We start from the raw sequence: 26817 nt of genomic DNA, 5'->3' as shown, positions 1-26817 counted from the left end.
CGTTTAATTAGGAGGGAGAAGTGAGGGAGTTGTTTTTTTCCTAAGAATACCGCCGCTTGCAAATATCGAAACTTGTCCAGTTTTGTTTTTTCTTTAATCCCACAAAGTGCCTCATTACTCTGCACAGGCAGATTCAACCAAATGTAGATACATGGGAGGATGTTATGAGTGGGGTCCGAGCGGCTCAAAATTCTGGAAAACAAAGGAATTGTGGGTCCAGGACAGTCTGTAAGATTGATATCAGGTTTAATGAAGTTCCCACTAAAAGGAACTGTTGGGTGGGCCTTGGAGCTAACATTAATAATAGTTTGTTGGTCTTTCATTTCATAGGGAGAAAGTTGATATCAGTACTTTAAACCATGACAGTAGGAATTCTCACCACCTTCATGATTTGAGTTTTTTTCTTAGGGTGGGTGGGTGGGAGGCAGACCAACAATACCATAACAATAGTAAGAATAATAATCTAATGTAGATCTCATAAAAGGGGACCCACTTATTCTTTTCCTATCTAGTGTAGCCCCTCTACAAATCTTACAAGTTAAAGTGACAGGATAAAATAATACGCACACAGTAGCTGAGACAGGAGCTACGATATGCTCTATCCTCAATCAAGACTGGCTCGGATCTTATTCCAATGCAAATAAATTGGGAAAGCTCTACAGTTTGCAAATAAATACGCCGTTATGTATCCTGCTTCAGGAAAGGGATTAAATGAATTGGGAACCCAATTCATTTAAATACAGAAAATGAGAATGTCGGAGAACTCTAAATCAAATGAGTACTTAGAAAAGAAATATTTCTAGGAAATTCTGGTGCAGTCTCTCTAGGAAATTCCACTCTGACAGACCCAATGCCATCGGTGAGTGATACTGAAATACAGCTCCTTCAATTAAGGGTCATTTCCTCCCCATAGTGAAGGCCTTCTGCATATCAGAAGGCATGTAGACAAAGCCTTGGGAATGGATGGATAGCCTAAGCTGCAAAATCTGATCCAGCAAGATCACAACATTACAGTAAATCCCAAACAGCGGTTTTCTTCCCGTTTCCGGAAGGCTTTCCCAAGTCTGCGTCTACTGAGCATCCTTTGAATGCGGTGGCGAGATCCCAGAGGTTACAAGGATGTGCTGTCGGCAACACAGTTTGAATCATCGATACGAGTACCCAGGTGGTGAACCCTGGCACCGTCTGAGCAGGCTCTGAACGAGAGACACATAACCCCAAGGTAGCTTCAGAAGACGGGCCTCATGGATCCAGGACCTCCTTAGGCAACTTGCCCTATATCACAAAGCGTTTCCTAATGAGACAATGGGTAGGTGCCTGAAAAATATGTGCATTTCATAGAACATATCCAGCCTAACAGAACGTAAATCTCGTAACTTTCTGCTTTGCTCCAGGGATGTTTTTAAAGGAGGAGCAGACATCCCTCAATTTGGGTACCAGAAATCTGCCAGCGGAGCCAAATGTTGCAGCCTAGCTGTGCAAAGAAAGAGGCTGGCAAGAGCTCCTTTCACAGTTTTCACGCGTGCTCTATGTTTCGGCGAAGAAAGGCTGTGATTGGTTTGGTCTGAAGTTTCTGTGTTGGTGAGGGGGGCAGCAGCTGAGACGTTACTCCCCAAAGTCCGTGGGTACAGAGGCTCGAGACTGGCAGTGGAGCTGTGCAATTCCCACTAGTGAAGAACTTGTATTATCTAGGGGGTATTGAGGCACCATGTGCATGTGGGGGATGGAAAGGGCTGGCTTCAGAGATATTGGCAGTGTGGGGCAACCCCTTTCTTCCCCCAGACCTAAACTAAAGCAGAAGAATAAATTAATAAGTGCCAGAAATAAGTAATGCCCCCCCTGCAGGGTATCCTCAACTGCTTCTTAGGTGGCTGGGACAAAAACTGGCCATCTTGTGCAGCTCCAGAGGCTAGAGTGTCGCGGTTAGGATCCTTCTCATCAAGCCAGCAGGGAAGGGAGATTGGAAGGCACCCAGAATCACCAACCTATCCCACTGGAGAAGGTGCATCTTCACCTAATATCTGACAGAGTTCACTGAGACGTTGCTGCATTTCAGGGACCCCAGCCAGCTGCTGCTCCAGGCGCTGCTTCTCCTCCCGCAGCGTGAGGCGGGCTTCAGGGTCCAGCTTCTCAAACCGCCAGCCACCCTCCCCATCAAACTGGAGGAGGTGGGTATGGTACTTCCTGAAAAATAAGGATGGAAGCGATTGAGAGACCCTTCCAGGGCACAACTTCTGCATTCAGCCTGCCACCGTTCAGCCTTGCTCGAGGTCAACCTCGCCCACACTGGCCCTGCTACTGTTCCTCATTCCTCTAGACAAATGCCCTATGCGTAGGAGGGGTTTGACGGAGGGTATTTTCCACTAAGCTGTCTCCTGGGAGGGGAGTCAGAAACAAAACCACTCTCAGTCTCCAGGGATGAGACCATTGGTGCTCCTGCCCACACAATTTCCTGCTGAGGACATGACTCCCTGCTTGGGAGAGCAGCCAGAGTCATGACAGAGAGAGAGAGAGAGAGAGAGAGAGAGAGAGAGGGAGGGAGGGAGGGAGGGAGGGAGTATATCTGGGGGCTGGTGAGGGAGAGGAAGGATGAGGCTTGGAAAGTGGATTGGCTTGAGGCTTGCCAGGTTCAACACAGAGATCCAATGTCCCTTTTTGCAGCGTGAACTGAAAGAATGAGTTTGCAAGTGCCTCTTTTCCTGGCACAAAGCTTCTTAAAGGCCCAGGATTCCTAGGGAAGAAGGCCCTATGAAAAAAAAATCCTTTTTTGTCCCTGCTTTAGGAAAAAGGAACCAGCTCCTGGCCAACAAAGTAGTGGCAAATTCTGCCTCCAGGCTTCCAGGCACACTTTCGTGACCTTCCCATCTGAACCTTGTGGCTCAGAGTAGGGGAGAACTTGGTAAAAAGGGATTTCTACAGTAACACAAGGAAAGAATTTGCAGTCAGGGAAAGCACTGGGTTGGCACAGGCTTCCTGGAAGAATCCTATGCCTGCCCCTGGTGCTATCATGGAGGGTTGCCAGGCATATCCCAGGGATGAGTGAAAGCACAAGTAATAACACGGGAATTCTTTTGAAATGCCTTCCCTTTGTTAATCAAATCAACGACACCCACATGAAAAACAGAAATAGAGGAGGTGTATTCTCAGGCAGGATTACATGGCCGGATTTCAGGGAAAGGACCTAGTAAGAATTCTCCCAACTTCTTTACTTTCCCAACAACTCTGCATGGAGACGAAGGGCGCAGAGGGTTCCACGAGGGATGTTGAGCAACAGATAACGAAATGAGACTGGTCTGCACATCATGCTAAAGCAGGGGTGTCAAACTGGTGGCCTGTGGGCAAAGGTGCGTCACACGCAGGCCACGCCCAGCCCAGCTCCGTGAATGGGAAAAACGTGGTGAAATGTCACGTGACGGTAGCACGACACCATGAGTTTGACACCCATGTGCTAAGGCATAGGACGCTGCTTGCTTTTATAGCAATAGCAATAGCAGTTAGACTTATATACCGCTTCATAGGGCTTTCAGCCCTCTCTAAGCGGTTTACAGAGTCAGCATATTGCCCCCACAGTCTGGGTCCTCATTTTACCCACCTCGGAAGGATGGAAGGCTGAGTCAACCCTGAGCCGGTGAGATTTGAACCGCCGAACTGCAGATAACAGTCAGCTGAAGTGGCTGCAGTACAGCACTCTAACCACTGCGCCACCTTTGTCCCAGCATGCTGTGTGGATTTGGTCACTGTGGTTTGTAAACCTTGATTTCCAGCTAAAAAGGCTGTCGCTACGTTACAGTACAATTCCTAGCATTTGTAGACAGTTGCAAAGCAAAGAACTTATAAAAGGAGAAAGAACATAATGGGGGATCCTGTAAAGAACTTAATAGTTTACTGATTTTAGAACAGGGGTAGTCAACCTTTTTATACCTACCGCCCACTTTTGTATCTCTGTTAGTAGTAAAATTTTCTAACTGCCCACCGGTTCCACAGTAATGGTGATTTATAAAGTAGGGAAGTAACTTTACTTTATAAAATGTATAAAGCAGAGTTACAGCAAACCCCTACCGCCCATCATGAAAGCTGGAACGCCCACTATTTGAATTTGAATTTAATAACATTTATATGCCGCCCAACCCCGTAGGACTCCGGGCGGCTTACAAATACAGAAATAAATCAAAAATAAAATACAGAAAAAGAAAAGATAGATTTAAAAACAACACACCATACACTCCGTTCTAGATGAGGCTGGACCATATTTTGGGGTCAACAGCCCCAGGCCTGCCGGAACAGCCAGGTTTTAGTGGCTTTCCGGAAGGCCGAGAGAGTGGGAAGGGTCCGGATCTCAGCGGCCAGATCGTTCCACAGGGCCAGGGCAGCCACAGAGAAAGCCCTCCCCTGAGTAGTCGTCAACCAGCATTGCCCGGTTGACGGTACCCGAAGGAGGCCCAGCCTGTGAGATCTTATGGGTCGTTGGGAGGTATGTGGCAGGAGGCGGTCCCGCAGATATCCAGGTCCCAAGCCACTAGTGGGCGGTAGGGACCAGGTTGACCACCACTGTTTTAGAATGTCACTCCTGATATACTGAGTGGCTTAGCACGAAACATGAATTTAGCCAATTATGAATAATTTTGAAAACCTGTGGTGTCCTAAGAGAATGCGTGAACTGAGGCTCCACCATACTGTATATCTCATTACATCATTGTTTATTCATGCTTTACTAAAGACCATTAGTGACTGGATTAGAACAACAATAAACCATAATTATGGTTTACACAATGTACTAATCCAAAAGTGAACAAATGTACAGGTAATCCTTGTTTAGCAATCACAATTAGGATTGGCAACTCAACCCTGCTTATAATCTTACTTCAGTTTTCCTTTGTTTTACAGGAAGGTCGTAAATGTGTGGACTGGCCATAAACTTATTTTTTCCATCACTATTCTAACTGCAGTTGCTAAATAAGGCAGTTGCTAAATAAGGACTGCCTATAACTTCACTGAAACACAACATTATTTCTCATGGATTAAATAGATATGAACATTTTTTATTATAATGCAGCTTGATTCATAGATCCTACTAAACTGCAACCATCTTACAAACCACAATGAGTGGGCTCATTTAGCAGAAACATGTGAGTCACCTAATGGCTTTGCAAGTTATCTGAATCCAATCAGTAAGTTTCAGTTCTTAGCAATAGCAATAGCAATAGCAGTTAGACTTATATACCGCTTCATAGGGCTTTCAGCCCTCTCTAAGCAGTTTACAGAGTCAGCATATCGCCCCCAAAGTCTGGGTCCTCATTTCACCCACCTCGGAAGGATGGAAGGCTGAGTCAACCTTGAGCCGGTGAGATTTGAACCGCTGAACTGCTGATCTAGCAGTCAGCTGAAGTGGCCTGCAGTGCTGCACTCTACCCACTGCGCCCTTGGCAGTAGGGATGACTGCTGTCAAAACCAAAATGGTTTCACGAAGCCACTTTTTATAGGTACTGTAATTGTCAGCATCTGCACCCACTACATTTCATTACACTTCTTAATGTTGGTTCCTTCTCCAAATTTTGATTGTGTTTCGACTGCTTTTATCATTCCTTTTTTTTAAATTATCCCAATGAAATGGAATGTAATTCATAGAAACTCGATGCCAAAGTAAATGCAAAACAACAGAATCCTGTTGATACCTTAGAGATTAATACCACAAGAGGCCTCGTTGTTTTGGAGGACCTAATTAGGAACCCCCTGGGAATATGTGCTACAAGTGTGATATATCTATTCCAATAAAAACAAAAAACACAGATATTTAAGCAAGGGGGGGAAGGTATAAAGCAGGGGTGTCAAACTTAAGGCCCATGGGCTGGATCCGGCCTGTGGGGGTGCTTAGATCTGGCCCCCGGGGCCACCCTGGAAACAGCGAAGGACCAGCCCGCAGTGCCTCTGCCAGCGAAAACAGGCTCCCAATCTCCGTTTTTTGTTAGGACGGCCTCCTGCAACCTTCTGCCCACATGAAGTCCTCCCAAGCTCCATTTTCACTGGCAGAGGGTTGCAGGAGGCCGTCCCGACCAAAAACGGAGATTGGGAGCCTGCTTTTGCTGGCAGAGCACTTGGCCCCACCGGAGGTGCCCCTGACATGAATGATGTCGAGCTGGCCCACCCTGGCCATGCCCACCCCAGCCCTCCAAGGTCAAACACAACCCTGATGTGGCCTTCGATGAAATTGAGATTGACACCCCTGGTATAAAGCATCATAATATCTCAGGCGAAGAACAAGACATACCATAATGAAGGTCGGTGTGTGATGGACAGCAACGCTATTCCTGCATCCTTTGCTGCTTGGAAGATCTTGCCTTCTACATCAATACTGACGGCACTGGTGCATTCATCCAGGAGAGCGTACTTTGGCCTGGGGCAAGGAAAGGAGGGCGCAAGTCAGCAACCCCAAATGCCTGTTTCACCAGTCCAGGACCCCATCTGTCACTCCTGTACTGTGCTGCTGTCAAGTCCTACTTCATTTAATAATCAGGAAAGAAACCACTCAACTCCATTTGCTTGAAATTAAGTGTACTTTTACTAATTACAAATGAATAGTAGCGAAGCAAAGCTGAATCTGGTTAATTAGGTGCGAAAGCAAAGAATATCATGTATAATTCAATCCCCTCCCCTTGGCACCCCAGTCCATAGTCCAATTATAATTCACCCAACTGTCAGGCGGGAGAGATCTTCAAAAAACATCACCAGGATGGAATGCTGGACAGTTAACCTTGGCGGGAAACTCCCTTCCTCCGCATGCGCAATGAGATGGTCAGGTCAGCGTCTAGAATCTTCCTCCAGCACATAATGATTCCCTTCCTAAATACCATGCCCCCCTCCCCATTTTAATGGCAGCCGAAGCAGCAGCAAAGCAGAGGCTGACATCTGCCCCCTTCCTTTCCTTTATTCCTGTCTCTTGCAGTATCAGGATCACGTCTTTCTACTGGAATTACAGCAATTCCCCAGTAACCACCTCAAGGGAAAGGAAGGAAGCAGAGACCTGGAAACATAAAGGGCGCCTGCCCTCTGGAACTATCTTGCTCTTTGACAGGCTCGACTGCTTTCTAAATGCCACTTACGTTGAAATTATTTCAACAACAATTCAGGAAATAAGGGAAGTGGCCACTCCTGGCTTGGATTATGCTATTATCATTATTATTGTTGTTGTTGTGGTTGCTGCTGTTTAAGAGTTTTGTTTTGTTTCTGCGTCTATATTGTTATGCACTGGGAATCTTCTGTGATTAGCGTTTGATCAAATCAACCGATCCATTTGGAATTGATCCTGACCACTTCTCCCCAACCCACATTTTTTTGGAAGCTCTTTTGCGTGACTTAATCCAGCATCACCAGGGAGTGGTGTAAAGCAGCGTCCCCAAGACACCAGCGACTGGTTCAAGTGGAGACAGGTTTTTCCACAGACCAGAGGAGGGGGTGTGGTTTCAAGTGCTGCCGGCACCCCATGTATCCCATCCCTTCACTTGTTTACATGGCCCAATTTCCGCCATGCTGTGGTTTCTGGCATCCCCTGGCGTAAAGTACCATTGGAAATGCAGTTCTAGGCACTAACCTGTGATAGAACATCCGGGCCATCCCCATTCTCTGTTTCTCGCCACCTGAAAGTACATCCTTCCAATCGTTGATAGCTTCCCAACCTGATTGAAAAATAATTAGAGAAGCTCTACTGTTAACTTTTTCTGTAGGTTGAATTTTCTCCACCTACCCAATTCCCTGCCTGCTGCAGGTAAAATAAAGGCAAGATGAGGCACAGGACGCATTTCTTCTTAGTAAAAGAAGTCAAGGTGTTTGATTGCCACCTTCTCCATCCATGCCAGGGGGCTACGCACCTCCTTCACGCTGTACAATATAATTGAGGTTGACGATGTCCAGGATCCGCTCCAGGTCAGAATCGGTATGTCCTTTCCGTCCCATGTCCTTGGCTGTATCTGGGTAAATCACCTGGTCTCTCAGGGTGCCCACAGACATGTATGGTCTACAGTGAAATGCCAAGTAAAACAAAACACACTGATTGGTGTTTGAAGAGCAGCTGAAACTCTCCACAGTTAGGGTGTTGATAGCACAAGCAAGTGAGGCATGGAGATGATGGCAGAAGCTGGGGAAAACCTTCCTCAGTATGATGGCTTTCAGCTTTGTTCTCATCCCTGCCAACTCGCATGCACAATCGCCATCCTGGGATGATGAAATCTGGTGCTTAATCAAACTGGAAAGCTACAGAATGCTGCAACGGTAGTTTGCATCAAGTTATTTAGAAATCTCACAATTTCGGGGAAGAGGAAGAGCAGGGGAGAGGTAAGGGAAGAAGGAAGCAGAAGGAGAGCAGGAAGGAAGTAGAGAAGGGAGGGAAGAAGGAAGGGAAAGGAGAGGAGGGTAGAAGGGAGAGAAAGAGAAGGAGAGATAGTAGGAAAGGAAGAGGAAGAGTGGAGGAGAGGCAAGGGAAGAAGAAAGAGGTAAGGAGAGGTGGGTAGAAGAGAAAGAGAAGGAGAGGAGGGTGGAAGGGAGAGAAAGAGAAGGAGAGGGCAGGAAGGGGAAGAGAGAGGGTAGGAGTAGGGGAGAGGTAAGGGAAGAAGGAAGGGGAAGGAGAGCAGGAAGGAAGTAGAGAAGGGAGGGAAGAAGGAAGGGAAAGGAGAGGAGGGTAGAAGGGAGAGAAAGAGAAGGAGAGATAGTAGGAAAGGAAGAGGAAGAGTGGAGGGCAAGGGAAGAAGAAAGAGGTAAGGAGAGGAGGGTGGAAGGGAGAGAAAGAGAAGGAGAGGGCAGGAAGGGGAAGAGAGAGGGTAGGAGTAGGGGAGAGGTAAGGGAAGAAGGAAGGGGAAGGAGAGCAGGAAGGAAGTAGAGAAGGGAGGGAAGAAGGAAGGGAAAGGAGAGGAGGGTAGAAGGGAGAGAAAGAGAAGGAGAGGGCAGGAAGGGGAAGAGAGAGGGTAGGAGTAGGGGAGAGGTAAGGGAAGAAGGAAGGGGAAGGAGAGCAGGAAGGAAGTAGAGAAGGGAGGGAAGAAGGAAGGGAAAGGAGAGGAGGGTAGAAGGGAGAGAAAGAGAAGGAGAGATAGTAGGAAAGGAAGAGGAAGAGTGGAGGGCAAGGGAAGAAGAAAGAGGTAAGGAGAGGAGGGTGGAAGGGAGAGAAAGAGAAGGAGAGGGCAGGAAGGGGAAGAGAGAGGGTAGGAGTAGGGGAGAGGTAAGGGAAGAAGGAAGGGGAAGGAGAGGAGGAAGGAAGTAGAGAAGGGAGGGAGAAAAGAAAAGAAAGGAAAAATAAGGTGGTGTTACAACAGGCGTTAGGGATGGTAAACAAAGCAACCCAAACTGTATATTATAACCTTTTAAACGGAATAACAAAAGTATAAGAATGGCAAAGAAAAAGAATAACTATGTGAATGTACACCTATAATTGTATGTAAGAGAATAAATGATAGTAAGAATATAAAGCATAATATAGGTAAACAATATTTCGTGACAAATAGCTAAGTACAAATAAATATAGAATTGTACATAAAAATGGATAACGAATAAGGGAACCATGAATGCAAGGTAGAAATGTATAGAAGGGAAAACACTAACTGTAAAGAAACCGATATGGAATTGCTGTATGATATAGGATGGAACTTCTTGTTCCTATGTTGTTTTAAGTCATGTGTTTGTTTTTGTTGATGTGTTTATGTGTTTAAAATAAAAAAAATAAAAAAATAAATCTCACGCAGGGCAGAGATTCAAACTAGGGCATTCTTCAGTGCACCCGTTCTCTTTCTCTGATATGAAAGAGGGATCAGAACCTCGAGGCAACTGAAGTTCAGATTTCTGGAATCCAGAATTTTCCTGTTTGCCTTCCATTCCTCACTCAACCAGACTCATTCCAAGAGGGCCAAGCTCCCTATTATTTGGTCCCCAGTGCCCCACCTTCCCCTGCCGTACTAGCCACTGTACCTTTGTGGAATGTAAAACATTCGATGAGGAGGTGGTTTGTAGAGGGTGCCATTGTAGGTTGGCCAAAGCCCACCCAAGATCCGGAAAAGGGAACTCTTCCCACAGCCATTTGGCCCAGTGATCAGGAGGTGCATGCCTTCATCTACCTGCAAGGGAGAAGCACAGAGGCAAAATATGAAAAGGGAAGAATAAAAATATAATAACAGCAACGACATCCCAAATCATCTGGAGCAACACTTGAATATCACTAGCCTTGATAAAAATCATCACCAGTCAACTGCCAAAGGCAGCTTTTACTTCGAACAGCATCCATCCTGCAATGATATCTATGAAAACAACATCTGCCTATCCCAGGTCCTTGGATAACTCTTGACAGATGGATAAAAATGCCAAATCCAGCCTGAACATTTGGCTGACTATGTGACGAACACAGGGGTGGGTTTCTCGCCCCGTTCCAACCGGTTCGGTTGGAACGGGGCCGGCGGCGTCCTCGTGCACACGCGTGGCGCACGCATGCGTACTAGCGTCTGTGCGATGCTCCAGCTGCTCCTGGAGGATCGCGCAGGCCTGTATGCGTCCTGCGCATGCGTGGAAGGGCAGAACTCGTCAAAACCGGGTAAGGAGCGCGGGCGGGCGGGTGGGCCAGTCACCGTTCCCGGAAGTTACTTACTTCCGGGTTCGCCGACCAACCGGTTCGCAGGGACCGCCGCGAACCGGTTGAAACCCACCCCTGGATGAACAACAACGATAGGAATAATAGTCTCTCCCCATTCCCCCTCCCGCAACCCCATTTCTTGGAAGCTTTAATTGTTTCTCAGGATCCAAGCTCCCCGCCTCCCCCAATATCCAACGACGTTTACAATAGAAATTGTATTTGTCCAGGCAACGTACTTTATCCATTTGGTGCTCTAATAGCGATCTCTGACTGAGCCCCATCAACTCACTACCTCTCTTCTTAATCTGGTCTCAAGCTCCTGTTGCATTCCCAGTCTTCTTGCAAAATCATAAAGACCAGATGTTGCCTATCAGTTCCATCAAAACACACATGACCCCCTCAACACGTAAGTCATCCTACCTGACCCTGAAACAGGCGAGACTCCCTAGCCTAGCCCTTCCCTTTCTGTACTCCTTTGCTGCTGCTGCTTGATCTCCCATTCTAGCAATAGCAGTTAGACTTATATACCGCTTCATAGGGCTTTCAGCCCTCTCTAAGCGGTTTACAGAGTCAGCATATCGCCCCCACAGTCCGGGTCCTCATTTCACCCACCTCGGAAGGATGGAAGGCTGAGTCAACCTTGAGCCGGTGAGATTAGAACCGCTGAACTGCAGATAACAGTCAGCTGAAGTGGCCTGCAGTACTGCACCCTAACCACTGTGCCATTCGGCTCTTCTCCGAATTCTAGCCAACAGAATGCCTGCAGTTGCCTCCTGACACCCTGTCTCCATTCCATGTCAGGACTTCGTCCAGGAATATACAGAGAGATCATGGCCAGCAAAACATAGGCAGAGTTAACACGTTTGCCAACAGGACTATTATATAAACCAGTGGTAGTCATCCTGGTCCCTACCGCCCACTAGTGGGCGTTCCAGCTTTCATGGTGGGCGGTAGGGGTTTTGCCCGATACTGAAGGACTTTCCTTTTTTTTAATTTAATTGACTTAAAAAAAAAATTATAGCATTATTTAAAAACATTTTCATTAGGTTTTCATAAAATCGCCATTGCTGTGGAATCGGTGGGCGGTTAGAAAATTTCACTACTAACAGAGATACAAAAGCGGGCGGCAGGTATAAAAAGGTTGACTACCCCTGATATAAACTAACCATAAAAATATTTCATTTCATTTCATTTCTTGAATTTATAGGCCGCCCAATCCCGGAGGACTCCGGGCAGCTTACAGAAATGAAAAATGTTAAAAAAGGATTAAAACAATAAGATACAACAAGATTAAGAAAACACAACATGCACCCAATCAAAGGGGGGGGGCTGGACCTCAATCAAGAGGTCAACAGCCCCAGGCCTGCCGGAAAAGCCAGGTTTTGATAGCTTTTCGGAAGGCCATGAGAGTGGGTAGGGTCTGGATCTCTGGGGGTAGCTCATTCCATAGGGCCGGAGCAGCAACAGAGAAGGCCTGCTTCTTATGCCTTTGATCACAAGCTGACTTACAGACTTCCGAGGAGAAGCTTCTTAGCATTGCCACCTACCAATTCCTGAATAGCAGGAGCCTATTAAAATATTATCTGCATAAGGCCTTACTCGATGAAAGTGATCTTAAATTGCTTCCCACATTGATGCAGTTAGATTAGGAAATAGAACATCTCAACTTTCATCAGCGCTGCTTATCCCAGTCCCAGTCTTCCTATTACTCACTCAGACCACCTCCCCGTGGACTTCCAAAGTGGTCAAACTACAATTTCCAGATTCTCTTTCCATTAGTCGTGCTGTTTGGCATTGCAGTTCATCAGGCTCTACGAAGTCAATTTGCCCTATACTGATGCCTTGACCACTTACTCGGATATTGAGGCTGGTGACTACCACATCCCCGGTGGGAGTGATGATGGGGATGTTTTCGCAGACAATCCCATGATCAACATCAATCACATGTCCTGTAAGCAGAAGAAAATAACAAGAGTCTTATATTCACAATGAAAGAAGCATTTCATTGCAAGGGATGCTGACCTTCTCTGTAGAAAGAAAGAAAGAAAGAAAGAAAGAAAGAAAGAAAGAAAGAAAGAAAGAAAGAAAGAAATTAACCCTTTGTCAATTATTTCTTTTTCTCTGCGACTCATTTCACATAGGTGGAACCTGAGACCACGGACTCTTTCTAAGATTTTATAGCTTGGTGTGTGGGCATGTTCATGGCTGCTATAGCCGAGGTGGCGCAGTGGTTAAATGCAGCACTGCAGGCTACTTCAGCTGACTGCAGTTCTGCAGTTCGACTGTTCAAATCTCACCGGCTCAAGATTGACTCAGCCTTCCATCCTTCCGAGGTGGGTAAAATGAGGACCCGGATTGTTAGGGGGCAATATGCTGACTCTGTAAACCGCTTAGAGAGGGCTGAAAGCCCTATGAAGCGGTATATAAGTCTAACTGCTATTGCTATTGCTGTTGAGGCTTTACAGTTTTTATTAAGTGGGTACCATAGAGAGAATAGCCAGTCATTAGATGACGATCTGGTAAAGTTATTCCCCAATCTATTTCTAATCTCTCTTTGCAGGATGTTCCTCACAGCCTCTGCTAATTTTTCCCTATTTTTTCCCTGTGGCAATCTGGCAATTTTTATTTTCTAAAAATGCTTTGTAAAATTAGAGTAGAATTCAGAAATATTCTTATAAACAAAAATCGCAATAAAATCTGATTCTTTGCTGCATACCGTTTCATATTTATTTTTTAAAAATTGGAGTGTGATAATAGGCCTCAATACCTGGCACATTTCCTATAAGATATATCTTAGCTTATCTGAATTGAGCCTAGCAAATAGGTATCCAATAATATAGTAAGGTTACACCCCCCACCCCCAAATAAGTGAAAACGATAGATCTATAGAACATTGAACAAGGAGCAGGGAAAGCCTGAAGGCATCACATCATCTTACTTCTACAACTATATTGAATATTATAGCAGTCATCTCTCAAGGCATATAGAGGAGGTGGGGAAAGCTGTAAAGCTGTATCTGAACAAGGTAATGACAGGTAATTTTAGGCAGGACATTACTAAAGTTTAGGCAAGCAGAACTAACACCAATGACATAGGAGGAACTTTTGCAAAAGTAGATTATGAAATGTATATCCTTCAAATATGCTGACCTTGCATAATTTACACAACCTCGGTTGACCTCAGAGAAGGGCATGTAAGATTGGGAAGAATCTACTGCAGTCTTCCCTAAGTTGTTTCCCTTGAGACCTTTTGGACACCAAGGACCAGTTCCATGGAGAGAGGTTTTTCCATGGACCAGCGTGGTTGTGGTTTCGTGTGTTGCCTGCATCCCATGGGTGGGGCTTCACTTGTTTGCACGGACCGTTTTTTGGCATGCTGGGAAACGGTGCCGGTCCACGGACCGAGGGTTGGGGACCCCTGTTCTCGACAAGCTAGACTACAACATCCATTGCTTCCATACAATATGGTCAGAGGCTCAGAGCTATTTGGAGAAGAGAGTCCCAGATATCTGGAGAGGGCCAGATTAAGAAAAACCATTCGATTCTTTCGCAGATATTACGCTTAAATTATATAAGTCTCTCTGGATTCCACCAACTGCCCTTGGAAGTAAAAAATAGACGGTTGGATGGCCCGCAGCCAGCCTAAACATTCAGGAAATGTGAGGCCAAAAAAACAACAACACAAAAACCCATATCCCCAGGGGAAACTTATTTTGGTTCTTTTAAGACAATTTAGAATTTAGCGTGGGGGACAGAAAAGTATCAGGCCATAAACGTGTTTTATACGTTGTGTTAAGATACAGTTTATTTAACTGGTTTCCTGAATAAACCCCCAATTGATTAGATTACAGTAATCCTAACTATGGTTTTCAAACCACGGTGGCAATAAACCAAACCAACATCCAATACGTGACCCGTCAAAACCGCGGTCCACTAAAGCGCACCCGATTAAAGCGCGTACGTGACGTCATCAGCAGCGCGACAAATACGACCGCGGAGAAAAAAGGGCGCTTTAAAAAGCGCTTTTAAAGCAAGCCGATTCACATAAAGGTAAGGGTTAGGTTTAGGGTTAGGGTTAGGTTTAGGGTTACGTTAAGCGTTAGGGTTAGGTTTAGGGTTAGCGTTAGGTTTAGCGTTAGGTTAAGGGTTAGGTATAGGGTTAGGTTTAGGGTTAGGTTAAGGGTTAGGCTTAGGGTTAGGTTTGGGGGGGTTAGGTTTAGATTTACGCGTTAATTTTAAGTTTACCGATCACAGCGTGCTGTTTTCGTCGCGCTGTGATGACGTCACGTATGCGCTTTCGTCGAGCGCGCTTTAGTCTACCGCGGTTTTGTGGTGGAACCCATCCAATAAGCCACATTTTCATCTCATTGTGATGTGTGAGACAAGCCAGCATTTCTCCTCTCTGTTGCTGAGGCCTTACACACACACACACACACACACACACACACACACACACACACACACACACCCCTTATAAGATCTACTGGGAAGAGAGCAACAAAACCATGTCTTCTGCAGCTGAAGGTATCATCTTCTAGGCCTTCTGGAGCATCCCACTGACATTACAACTGGCCGCTGCAGGAATGGTGAATTATTAAGAGTGGGTGTGTCCTATTTATTTTCCTCCAGTGTCATATATTTATAGTCTGACAGGCTGAGCGCAGGGATTGACTGTTTCTATTCTTATGTAAGCTTTGCTAGGAGTCACTCAGGCTAAACAGCAGGGTATAAATGTTTTCAGCAAATCCACAGCATAGACTGCCGAGCTTGTGTCTATTTACTTAGAAGATGTCTGCTTTCTGCAGCAGCAGCCACAGGAGTGGCAGCCATTATATCTTCTTTCATCAATAAACAAAATATTTAATTAAACCCGAGTGTCCAAGGCTACAAGGATCTTTAATTTGATCCTTGTCAGTTTCTGGCACTAAATCTTTACCTAGCAGGACGCCGTTGCCAAATCAGCTGCAGGGATAGACATACCTTGGATCTGGAGTGAGCCCTCGACACGCATACCATGTTTCATAACTGTCCCAGCCTGAGCTTGGCCTTCATCAAGCTCTCCGGGGCGTCGGAAGTTGCAGCATTTCACATCCTCAAAGACCTGGAACATCTCATACACACGAGCCGTGTAGCCTGCTAGTTCAGTTGCCTAGAGAAGAAAGGCACAACTGCAATTCATTGACATCTGGAATGGGAACCCACATATCAATGGTTAGACCTTTTGCCAGGGGTTGAGGTAGTGGCCATTCACTGGTGGTTGTTTTCTGAAGCCTGTCTCTGTTGGTTCCACCACAAAACCGCGGTAGACTAAAGCGCGCTCGACGAAAGCGCGTACGTGACATCATCATAGCGCGACGAAAACAGCACGCTGTGAGCGGTAAATTTAAAAATAACGCGTAAATCTAAACCTAACCCCCCCAAACCTAACCCTAAACCTAACCCTAAGCCTAACCCTAAGCCTAACCCTTAACCTAACCCTAAACCTAACCCTAAACCTAACCCTTAACCTAACGCTAAACCTAACGCTAACCCTTAACCTAACCCTAACCCTAACCCTAACGCTTAACGTAACCCTAACCCTAACCCTAACCCTTAACCTAACCCTAAACCTAACCCTTACCTTTATGTGAATCGGCTTGCTTTAATTTTATTTTAATTTAAATTTAATTTATTTTTAATTTTATTTGTCGCGCTGCTGATGACGTCAGGTACGCGCTTTAATCGGGCGCGCTTTAGTGGACCGCGGTTTTGACAGGTCATGGTCTCTGTTCACAACAGGCCAGAATAATGTTCAATGCATTTATCATAGGCCTCCAGTGCTCTTACTGCACTGGAGAGATATGAAATCATACAGACCGTATTTGCAAAAGGTATCCGTAAGATATAATCAAACTGACAATTAGGACTGTAGCAAGCAGAAGACAAATGGGTGTAACCAGTATCTCCCTGAACCCACAAAGTAGTGCCTCATGTTTACTACTGGGATTACTGAATTATTCAATTGATGCAACTACCTTTCATTTACATTCTGTTCCTGTATTTAAAATATTCAGTCTGCCTCTCCCATCAGCAATTCAACCGAAAAACTTCCTCTTCCATGAACATCTCGACTTTTTATTTTTCTTGTTACATTTGTAAGCGTCGCCAATACAAAGGCAATTTTGATGTCAGATTTTTCTAGGGTCTTGGGAGGTATACAATAGAAACCCAATATACTGGTTGTGGTTCTAGACTTAAAATCCAAGTCCGTCCAAGTCACTTATGCAACTCACTGATTCATTTGGGTTAGTTTCTCTCTAAGTCTTCAGCAGTTCTTATGAGGTGAAATTAGGAAAGATCCCCATGTAAACTATTTAAGCTTCAGGAGGAGAGGGATATACATGCAATCAATCAGTCAATCAATCAAATACAGCAGGAATGGGGTACTTTAGGAGTGTATATTGCAAAACAAGAAAAAATAAGGCCAAGATTAATGGGTATTGAATGAATATGGGCCAAATGAGTGATCCATATGAAAGATGTGTTTTGAATTTTTTTAATAGATAGATAGATAGATGATAGATAGATGATAGATAGATGATAGATGATAGATGATAGATAGATAGATAGATGAGAGAGAGAGAGAGAGAGAGAGAGAGAGAGAGAGAGAGAGAGAGAGAGAGAGAGAGAGAGAGAGAGAGAGAGAGAGAGGGAGTGAGAGGGAGAGAGAGGGAGAGAGAATGAGAGAGAGAATGAGAATGAGGACCAAACCGCAAAGAATATGTTTTGGTCAGGCAGTGACCGTATTTAATATTCCTGTCTCCTATTTTCTCCACAATTATTCTATGAAGTGGATTGGGCTCAGAAAGAATGCCTGGTCAAAAGTTATCCAACCATCTTTCATAAGTAAGGGAGGCCTAGAATATAGAGTCTCCTGGTTTCTAGGCCAGCACCTTCACCACTATACCAAACTTGTTCTCTGTGAAATTAAATGTTGTTTACAAAACAAGTATCACATCAGTGTTATTTTGAAAGGAGGTAAAATAGGGATTACATCAATATGATTGATAAGCCTGACAGATGGCTTGACATTAAACCCCAATGATGTGCATCGGCTTTGGTGCTAGCATAACGTATGAAGATGGCCAATGTTGGCCTGATTGTTAGATCCTGGCTGAAAATTCAGACAACCACTAGATGGTAGCAAGGGCAGGCTTCTGTGTCTCTTTACTGGCACCTAATGACCATCTCGATTTGTGCAACCCGATCTGATAGCCATAGAGAAGGTGAGAGAGATCTACCCAGATCCTGCAAATGTCTACTCAGAAATGAATACTATATTTACTATACTATTCTGAAGAGAGGAACATAAAGGATGGCAGGATTCAGTGTGTTTGTTTAGGTGGCAACAGATGAAAATTATTCTTTTGAAATATTAGCAGTGCAAGGTCATAGGCCTCCTCCGGATTCCATCGGCTAGCCAGTGTCGATTGTCGACACTCCCCGGGGGAGGGCCTTCTCTATGGCTGCTCCGGCCCTCTGGAACGATCTCCCCGTGGAGATTCGGACCCTCACCACCCTTCAGGCTTTCTGCAAAGCCGTTATGATCTGGCTGTTCCGGCAGGCCTGGGGCTGATGAGTTCCCAGCCCCACTCAACAACCAATTGTTGTGGCTGTTGATGAGTTTTAACCTGTTTTTTGTAATTGAAACTGTTTGTCTTGTTTGTTTTCTGTATTACCCCCTCCCCTATGAGTTTGTTAGCCGCCCTGAGTCCCCTTGGGAATAGGGCGGCATACAAGTTTAATAAACCATAACCATAACCATGGCTCCTGGAAACTACTAAAATTCCCATTTCAAGGATATTAAGAAGCAACCGATAGCTGATACAAGGCCTTTCTGCCTTTTGGTAACTTGCAAGACTGAAGCCCTGCCTGAATGCTTTAGGGAGTATGTGCCTTTTAGAATTGTATCTCGGGAGATTATAAAGACATAGAGGCTTTACATCCTTATTTACATCCTTCATCTGAAGATCAGACTGACCCAATTCTTCCCCAGGCAACTGAGCATCTGTACCTCTTTGTAGGAAGAGATGACCCTCTCTGTGGCATCAGCTCCTGCAGCCAAGAGACTCCGTGCTGTGGTAAAAGCCTCGGTCCTCAAGCTTACCAATTCTTGCTCGTCCATTTCCAGCGCCGCTTGTTTCACTGCCTCTGAATCTGGGGGAAGAAAATGGTGATAGGGAGGAAAAGCTGGAACATTTATCTCAACTTCTCCACTGACTGATCCGAGGTCCCTTATTCATGCTGAAGTTTGGCACCTGTTGAAAATGCCAGCATGGGAGCCCTCCTGTGATGGGGGGCCGAAAACAAAAAAAGGCATTCCTCCACGAAACTATTAATAGTCCAAATAAGTAATAGTCCAAATATTGCCTTAAACATGTTCTGTAATAAAGCTTCATGAAGAAGACACCTGTTTCATTCTTTAGGTTTCCCTTAATGCTTCAAAGATCTCTCGCGCTGGATTTAAAACTGAAATGTGAAGGAAGGTTTTACATAGTTTAATCGTTTTCCTTGTTATATGTATTTGGGACCGCTAGCAGGTGAAAAAATTATAACACGAAGGAAGTTAATATCGATAATCCTTGACTTAAGACTGGTCACCCTTCAAAGTTATGACAGACCCCCCCTCCCCTCTAAAAGGTACTTATGACCCAATCCTGAAGTTATGTCCACTGCAGAGGGCTGCTTGTGGGATTGTGTCATGTGGCCCAGAAATGGTGTGGCCCATATACTTTTTCCTTCTCCAGATCTCCTGAGCTCTGAAGATCTTCAAAAGGTAAGTGGACAATAGGTGACAAGGTGGGAGGAGGCCCAAGCAGGTGGGTGAGGTCTCCAAGAAAGCAGAGCAAGCACCGAAATTTATCAGAGTTAAATCTGCTGAACACCATAAATCTGGTTCATTTGAGAAAAGAGCCATAACTTTGATATAAATTATCTACAAAACCCGGTATAAACATAAGCTCTGTTCATATCAGCTCTACAAATGTTAGGCATGTTTACAGTCTTATAAACATGGTACTGTTGTCCACAGAGCATGGTACTGTGGGGGGGGGGGGGGAGGCCTTGGGCGATCTGAAGCAGGTGGACTTGTGCCAGTGGTGGGTTTCAAAAATTGTTCGAATCTACTCTGTGGGTGTGGCCTCCTTTGTGGGAGTGGCTTGCTGCCCATGTGACCGGATGGGAGTGGCTTGCTGCCCATGTGACGGGTTATGAAGATGCCGACGACACTTGTCAGAACCACCTTAAATTAACTCACACACAGCACTGGCATGCATAAGAATATGATGTAAACTTGTTTTTTAAAAGGCATCTTTGGTTTGCGTTAAAACAACTTCAACACACGTAATGTTCTGATTGTACCACAAACGCAGTAGTCATCCTTACCTTTCACAGAGGCACTGAGTTTTATAAATAGGAGTATGATAGTGTAGAATAATCATATCCAAGGACCAGTGGTGGGTTTCAAAAATTTTTGGAAGCTCTTCTGTAGGTGTGGCCTGCTTTCCGGGTCCACTGGTGGAACCTCTTCTAACCAGTTCGGTAGATTTGACGAACCGGTTCTACCGAATAGGTGCGAATTAGTAGGAACCCACCTCTAACTTGTGCCTACACCAGCCCTCTCCCTCTCCAGGCTCTCCCCCATCCTTGCTCCACTTAACAACCTGTGTGTTGGTTTAACGCGTGTTCATTTAACAAATGCATCAGGAAGAGTAGCCCTCCTGACTCCAACTGTACTATGCAGGTTCCATTTTGGGTCTAATATTCAAGGACTACCTGCACATGGTCTCCATGAAGAGGTAATTGTATTTATACAAACTGCATTTATCATTTTGTATTTTATTATATTATATAAAATACAAAAAGAAGTAAAGAAAATAGGAAATCAAAGGAGGGAAAGGGAACAGGGAAAAGGGAGTGTGAAATATAAGGGAGAAGAGAAAAAAAGAAGGCATTGACTTCTAACTCTTCCTAGTACAGTTCAAGGTAAACACATGCCAACCACAACTTTTTGCTTTTACATATTAATGTGTAACTAGCCATTTCTACAGCACCAAATCTTTCTAATCAACAAAAACCAAGATCAAAGTTTCATTTTTTTTCTTCATAAGCAGAGGTTCCAGAAGTGATATCCAAATACGAACACGTTTTCCTCTTTAAATAATCGATTTCACCATTCCTGCTTTATCTCCCTTGCTATCGAAATAATGTGCATTTTTATTTGTACCTAGTAATCTTTGTGAACTGTCACCATTTTTGTTTACAAAATTTATTGTGTTCTTTCAAATTCTTTGGCCTTACTAGAAAAAAAAACCTGCTAGAGGGAACCATCAAGAGGGCAAGAATGAATGATTTTAGGCTTTTAAATGAAAAACCAAGGTATTTGAGAATTAGTGGAGAACCAGCTGATGGGGGAAAGCTTGACTCCCTTATCCCAACACTCCTTCCTGTTTCTCCTCTTGCTCCTTTACAATGGCTACCCAATCACAGCTGGAAAATTAAGGAAAGAGATACATGTACAGAAAACTCTCTGCTGGCATGTAGTGGTCATCTGGAGTCTTGCTGGCCACTTCTTATATAGTTACCTCTTCCTTTCCACTACTTGTCAAATTGGAGTTCGGAGCAAGTGCTTGCTGTGAAACAGCACCAAGAACAAGGTTACAGGTGAAAACAAGCAGGCATAGATAAATACGCTCCCGGGCCAAATATTTGGTAGCTGCGAAATATTTATTCCAATCTTGAAAAGATTGTGATGGTTTAAAGACTTCGATGTTCAGACAACCTGCTTTTGCTCTTAGGTGTTGCACAATAAAACCACTGGCTGTTGCAGTTCTCCCCTATCTGTTCAGTTTTCCACTAGCATAAGTGCATCTTTCTGTGTTTGGTTGCATTTTCCTGTGACTGTTTCTATACTAGTGATTTCAGATGCCTGGATCTGAGAGGGAAAAGGGTGAATTGGAGTGCATGTGTAAGTGCACATAGCAATTCCTTTAAACTAGTATGTCTTTACTTGGGATCATGCAGCTGTTGCCCTGCACTCATAGGGGGAAAAAGCACGTTAGCTTTAAGGAGGTACTGACACGATGCTACAGACACTTGTGACCACCATGAATCCATATCTCTACATCACCCAGCCATTGTCATCACGATATAGTGACAGAGGAATGGTTGGGTAACACCACCAATCACTAGTGTGGAAATGGCTTATCTGAGACCTGTAGATAATGAGCCAATGAGAAATTGCCCTGAGCTATTCTGCCCTACGTTTTCCAGTGAATTAGCAAGTAGTGCTTCAGCCATCATCTTGAAAACATCCTAATGATTCCGTATTGATCCTCTTCCAACTCCTGCCTGTTAACATGTGAGCTTAAATGTCCATTTTTGGGCTATGTTGCTCACTGAAGAGCCGTGTTTTTTGCTTCTTTCTCCAATCCTCACCTGTTTCAGAGTAGCCAGTAGCAGTGATGATCGGTACGGCCACCATGACTAGCCCAGCAGCACTCCACACATACTTCATAAGGAACTGTTCCAGCATCACATACCAGAGTCTCTCCAGAAGCAGCACATTGATTTTAGAGGCCAGCTGATGATAACAATGCCGCAGAAGGGACAGCTCCACCTAAAGAGAGTAGCAGGAGGATACAAAATGGCTTGAGGTTTACAATCACACAGATAAAGGGTTCACCGACAAATGTGCGCTCGACAAAAACCGTGGGGAGAAAACCGCGAGTTCGAAATCGCGCCGACGAATGAGCACAGAAGCGCACCGACAACAGCGCGCCGACAGAAGCGAGCTCTAAACCTAACCCTAAAGGTAACCCTAAACCTAACCCTGAACCTAACCCTAACCCTTACCTTAACCATAATCGCGCTTCTGTCGGCACTCTTTTGTCGGCACGCCTTTGTGGGCGCGCTGTCGACGTCGCGGTTTTATCGCCGCGGTTTTGTCGGCACGCTGTTGTCGGGCGTGCGTTTGTCGGGTCACCGAGATAAAGGCAACTCCGTATAGCTTTTATTTTAACAATGTAAATGTACCAAAGAGGCACGTAGACTAATTGAGGTATTCCTGGATCAGAGAGAAGAATAAGAGCCAAATGAATTAGAAAATTAGATTGAGGGAGACACCTGTTCTTATAGGCTGGGTTCACAAATCATATGAAACTCAAAAAAAAAAAAATCACAATGGGTTAGTATATTGTGTGAATCTAGACATAATGGTCTGTAATCAGAATTTATAACATTGAATGTTGTTTGATTTAGGCAATTGTAGTTTATTGAATAAACCAAGATGAAAAAAATACCATGAATTATATAATATGCAAATTAGGTGCAGAACAAATAAACCTAGGAGTCAAGAGAACCCCAGATAAATAATTTAGTTTGTTATTATTTCTACACATATGAGAAGTTACAGCCAAATTATTTCCCGCTAGAGTCAGTGCCTTCTGCAGTATATTTATATACACTGAAGTTTTACTCTTTATTTCTATGGCAGGAAAAAAAAATCACCTATTAGAACTTAGATCAGCAGCCTGTCTTTAAAGAAGTTGAAACAGGATATATGAAAAAGATTTTAAAAAAGAAGTAGAAGATTTAATCATCCCCTTGTTGTCTATCATGTAGACAACACTATGGATTAATTCTTATCGCTATGGGTTAATTCCAACTTGCGCTTTAGTGCAATGATGTGATAACATGATAACAGAGAAATTAACCAATCCCTAACATCTTAATTATAGATTTGCATTAAACTCAAATACAACAGAATAGAGATGCTTCAGGTTTTAATTTTCCTTCTGTCACTCAAAACATTTTTAAACAGTATTTTTTTAAAAAGCACCGCTACCTCTATTCCAAGGAAAGTATCGTACATGAGTTTCTGTTTCTTCAGCTAAGCTGTTGTGAAAAAACAGGAATGGATTAAAAAAAAAAGAGGTTTGCTGTCATCAGTATCTCTCAGTGAATGAACTGCACCAGATTGTCCCTCTCACGCTGCAGAAGGGTTAAATTACTTATTAATAGCCTATCCCACCTGTATTATTTTTTAAACAATTTAAGAGTATCCAATATACTTCCCTCCTCCTGTTTTCCCCACCGCAACCACCTTGTGAGGTGAGTTGGGCTGAGAGAGTGATTCGCTCAAAGTCACTCAGTCGGCTTTCATGCCTAACTAGAACTCATAGCCCTTAATCACATAGGCCATATAAACAGATGAAAACGAAGGAGAAGAATTCTAACTTTAGTTGCTCTACAGCAAAGTTCTAAAAATCTCTTACTTGCAACTGAGTTCAGTGGAACTCTCCCCATCCCAATTTTAGTTCAGAATATAAAATTGCAGCCCCTTTGTCCATTTTCTTATCTTTTCTAATTCATATATGCATTTTCTTATCTAATGTTTATCTTCTCTCCCATCGTCCAGTGCAATCCCACAGAGTTGGCCTCCTTAGGGTACCGTCGGCCAGACAGTGTCGGCTAGCGACCCCCAGGGGGAGAGCCTTCTCTGTGGGAACGCCTTCCCTCTGGAATGAGCTGCCCCGGGAGCATAATCGTATAATCCCTGACCTCCGGTCCTTCCGACACGCCCTAAAAAGTTGGCTTTTCCAGCAAGCCAGCCTGGCCTGAACAAAACAAAATAAATTATTGATCACTGTTAATTTTAATTCGATTTTTTTAAAAAAAAACAAACCCCAATTTTAATTGGGTTTGGAATATTCCATTTAATTTTTTTTTAACTTTTGTATTATGTGTTTCTTTTAATTGTTGTACACCGCCCTGAGTCCTTGGGAGAAGGGCGGCATATAAATCTAATAAATCTGAATCTCTCTCTCTCTCTCCTACACCTTCTTCAGGCCTTATTCATCTCTCAGAGAATATAGCCTTTAGATCAGAATTCCATGAATCCTAACGTAGTTTAATTGATATTTCCTCATCCATATCAGGCACAGCATAAAGGAATCATTAGGTTATCTCTGTGGTATATGCCTACATGCACTCTGAATTACAGTCCTTCTACTGTAGCTTTTATATACAAACAGGTAACAAACTGCAAAGATTAACTCAAAAGTCACAAATGGCTAACTACGGAATAAATACATGCCTCTAAGAATCCTCTAAACATCCCTATGTCCTTTACAAAGTCCCATAGCGGATACAACACAGACATCACATAACATCACGTAACAAATGTTGTTATGTCTAATGCTGGTCATGGGATATTATGGAGCCATTGCTTTAAAAAACAACTGTTGCATTTTGATTCTTTTTTTTTAAAATTCGAGGTGAACCTTGAAAAGGGGAAGAAAACAATCTGTTCCCATTTGCTTGTGATTTTTGTGCAAATATGACTTTAAGTGACTCTTAATTATGGAGAGAAGCTACTACAGAAAGAGAGGTTTGGTCTTGGAATGAAAGTTATGATTATTAATATCAAATTCTCTTTCCTGGTGTTAAAACATCCTTTCTTTCTCCATTCTTTATCAACAGGAGCTTTGATTTACACCGATATTCCTTGCTGGTATGTCTTATTGCTATATTTGGGGATCAGAAATCCCCCATACCATACACATTTACTGCCCTTCAGTTCACTCCTCTGCCTGGGAATGTAGGAAACATTAAAAGACAAGCCGGTGCCAAACTTAGAAGGCCTTCAGGCTACTTCAACTGTTTGAATTAGGTAGGATCAACAGAAACTAAAAAAGATTTTTGCGGGAAGTTGGAAATGACAAGGACAGATTATAGATTATAATCAAGGTTAGAGCCCTAGATGTGCCTGGGGACATATTCAAGGAGACAACAAAAGGAAGGAAGTAAACAAGGGTGCTGGTCTAAATATGGGGCAGCTTCATTTCACCTAAGGCAGAATTGAAACAGAGTTAGCTGCTGGGACTTTTGGCATAGTTCTTACAGGAGATGGTGGTAAATTACTAAGGCAGAAAATAAAAACACAGTATTTTCTCTCTCCTTTTCTAATTAGACTGTTGTCATTCCTCATTTAGAATCAGAAGTGTCCAAATAGCCCACGGACTTCCTCTTCCTAAAAACCTAAACCATCCTTTTCTACTATAGAATATTGGCATGCTGCCTCCTACTTTACCTTATGCCCACCGTAGAAGGCAATCTCTTCGGAATTGGCCACCACCCGAGAATGCATGTAGCGCAGCTCTCCTTTCTGGCGTGCTTCCTCGGCCACCAGTTGGCCAAACTTTGGCGAACAGGCACGTAGCACCTTGGCAGTGATGCAGACCACCAAACCAGCAATAAGTGAGGGCCAGGCTGTGTCAGCCCCCTTGGATCTCGCGGAACTGACCAAGGTATAGGAAGTCACAATGAGATCAAGGACAGGCTTGGTCAAGTTTGAGTAGAGGTGGGCCACGGCATTAGCGAAGGCCACCAAATCTTCGGTGAGCGACTGGTCCGGGTTACGCAACCGCCCATCCATGTTGCTGACCCGGTAGTAGGTTTGACCCTCAAAGTAGAGCCGGTAGGCATGGTCCACTAAGCATCCCCGGAAGGCCAGGCTCAGTTGTCCTTCCAGGTACCGAATGGCACTGTTGACAAAAGTAGCCGGCAGGGCAATGAGGAGCCACTGGAGAAGCTGCCACGCAAAGTCCCGTGGGTTCTTACGGACAATGGAGCGGGCCAAGCGCCCGTCCAGCTGGGCCACATAAACCGAGAGGAAGGTGCGGCTAGCAAGGGCAGCTGAATGCAAGGCCAGGAGTCCTGTCTGCCGGCAGAGTGGCCCCGGGAACAGCAACCTCAGGAGCCGCAGGAGACGGAGGAAAAACACCTTGTTCACCCCAGGGGGTGATGATGATGATGATGCACCGTCCACCTCGAGTTCCCCCCACTTTGCATTTGACTCCCTGGGGCTGGCGGTCTCTGCATCCACCTGGAGGACCGAGGCAGCCCACTGCCTCCGCAGGATGGGGTACAGCTTCCTGGCCCCATAGGCTGCCAGCAACAGTGCCACGGCTGCCCTTTTGGCGGTGATTCCTTGGCTCAGCCGGGTGGCTACTTTGGCTGGGGCGAAGGGCATGGTCTCGAGGAGGGGCTGGGGAGGCAGCGCCTCCGCTTCGCGCTTCTGCTTTTTCTCCCTCTCCAGCAAGAAGGCAGCGTCCTCCGGCAAAACTGTAGCTGCTGGGCGGGCTGGCCAGCCGGGAATCGGCTCTCGGTCCCCCCCAC

At 44.7% G+C, this 26817-nt stretch overlaps 1 protein-coding gene across 1 annotated transcript; it reads right to left on the bottom strand.

Annotated features, from left to right (window-relative positions):
* Nucleotides 1–26807, bottom strand: ABCD1 (ATP binding cassette subfamily D member 1). Its single transcript, XM_032208981.1, has 10 exons — nucleotides 25730–26807; nucleotides 22075–22255; nucleotides 18653–18795; nucleotides 15580–15748; nucleotides 12455–12549; nucleotides 9946–10091; nucleotides 7863–8008; nucleotides 7586–7670; nucleotides 6266–6391; nucleotides 1–2184 (listed from the first exon to the last, which is right to left on the bottom strand). Exons 1-10 carry the CDS (start codon nucleotides 26669–26671, stop codon nucleotides 1986–1988), a joined length of 2232 nt encoding a protein of 743 aa, XP_032064872.1. The 5' UTR covers nucleotides 26672–26807; the 3' UTR covers nucleotides 1–1985.
* Between the last annotated feature and the right edge of the window lie 10 nt (nucleotides 26808–26817).

This window comes from Thamnophis elegans, chromosome 2 (assembly GCF_009769535.1).
Source record: "Thamnophis elegans isolate rThaEle1 chromosome 2, rThaEle1.pri, whole genome shotgun sequence".
NCBI classification, from domain to species: Eukaryota; Metazoa; Chordata; class Lepidosauria; order Squamata; family Colubridae; genus Thamnophis; species Thamnophis elegans.
This window is presented reverse-complemented; position numbering and strand designations above follow the sequence as displayed.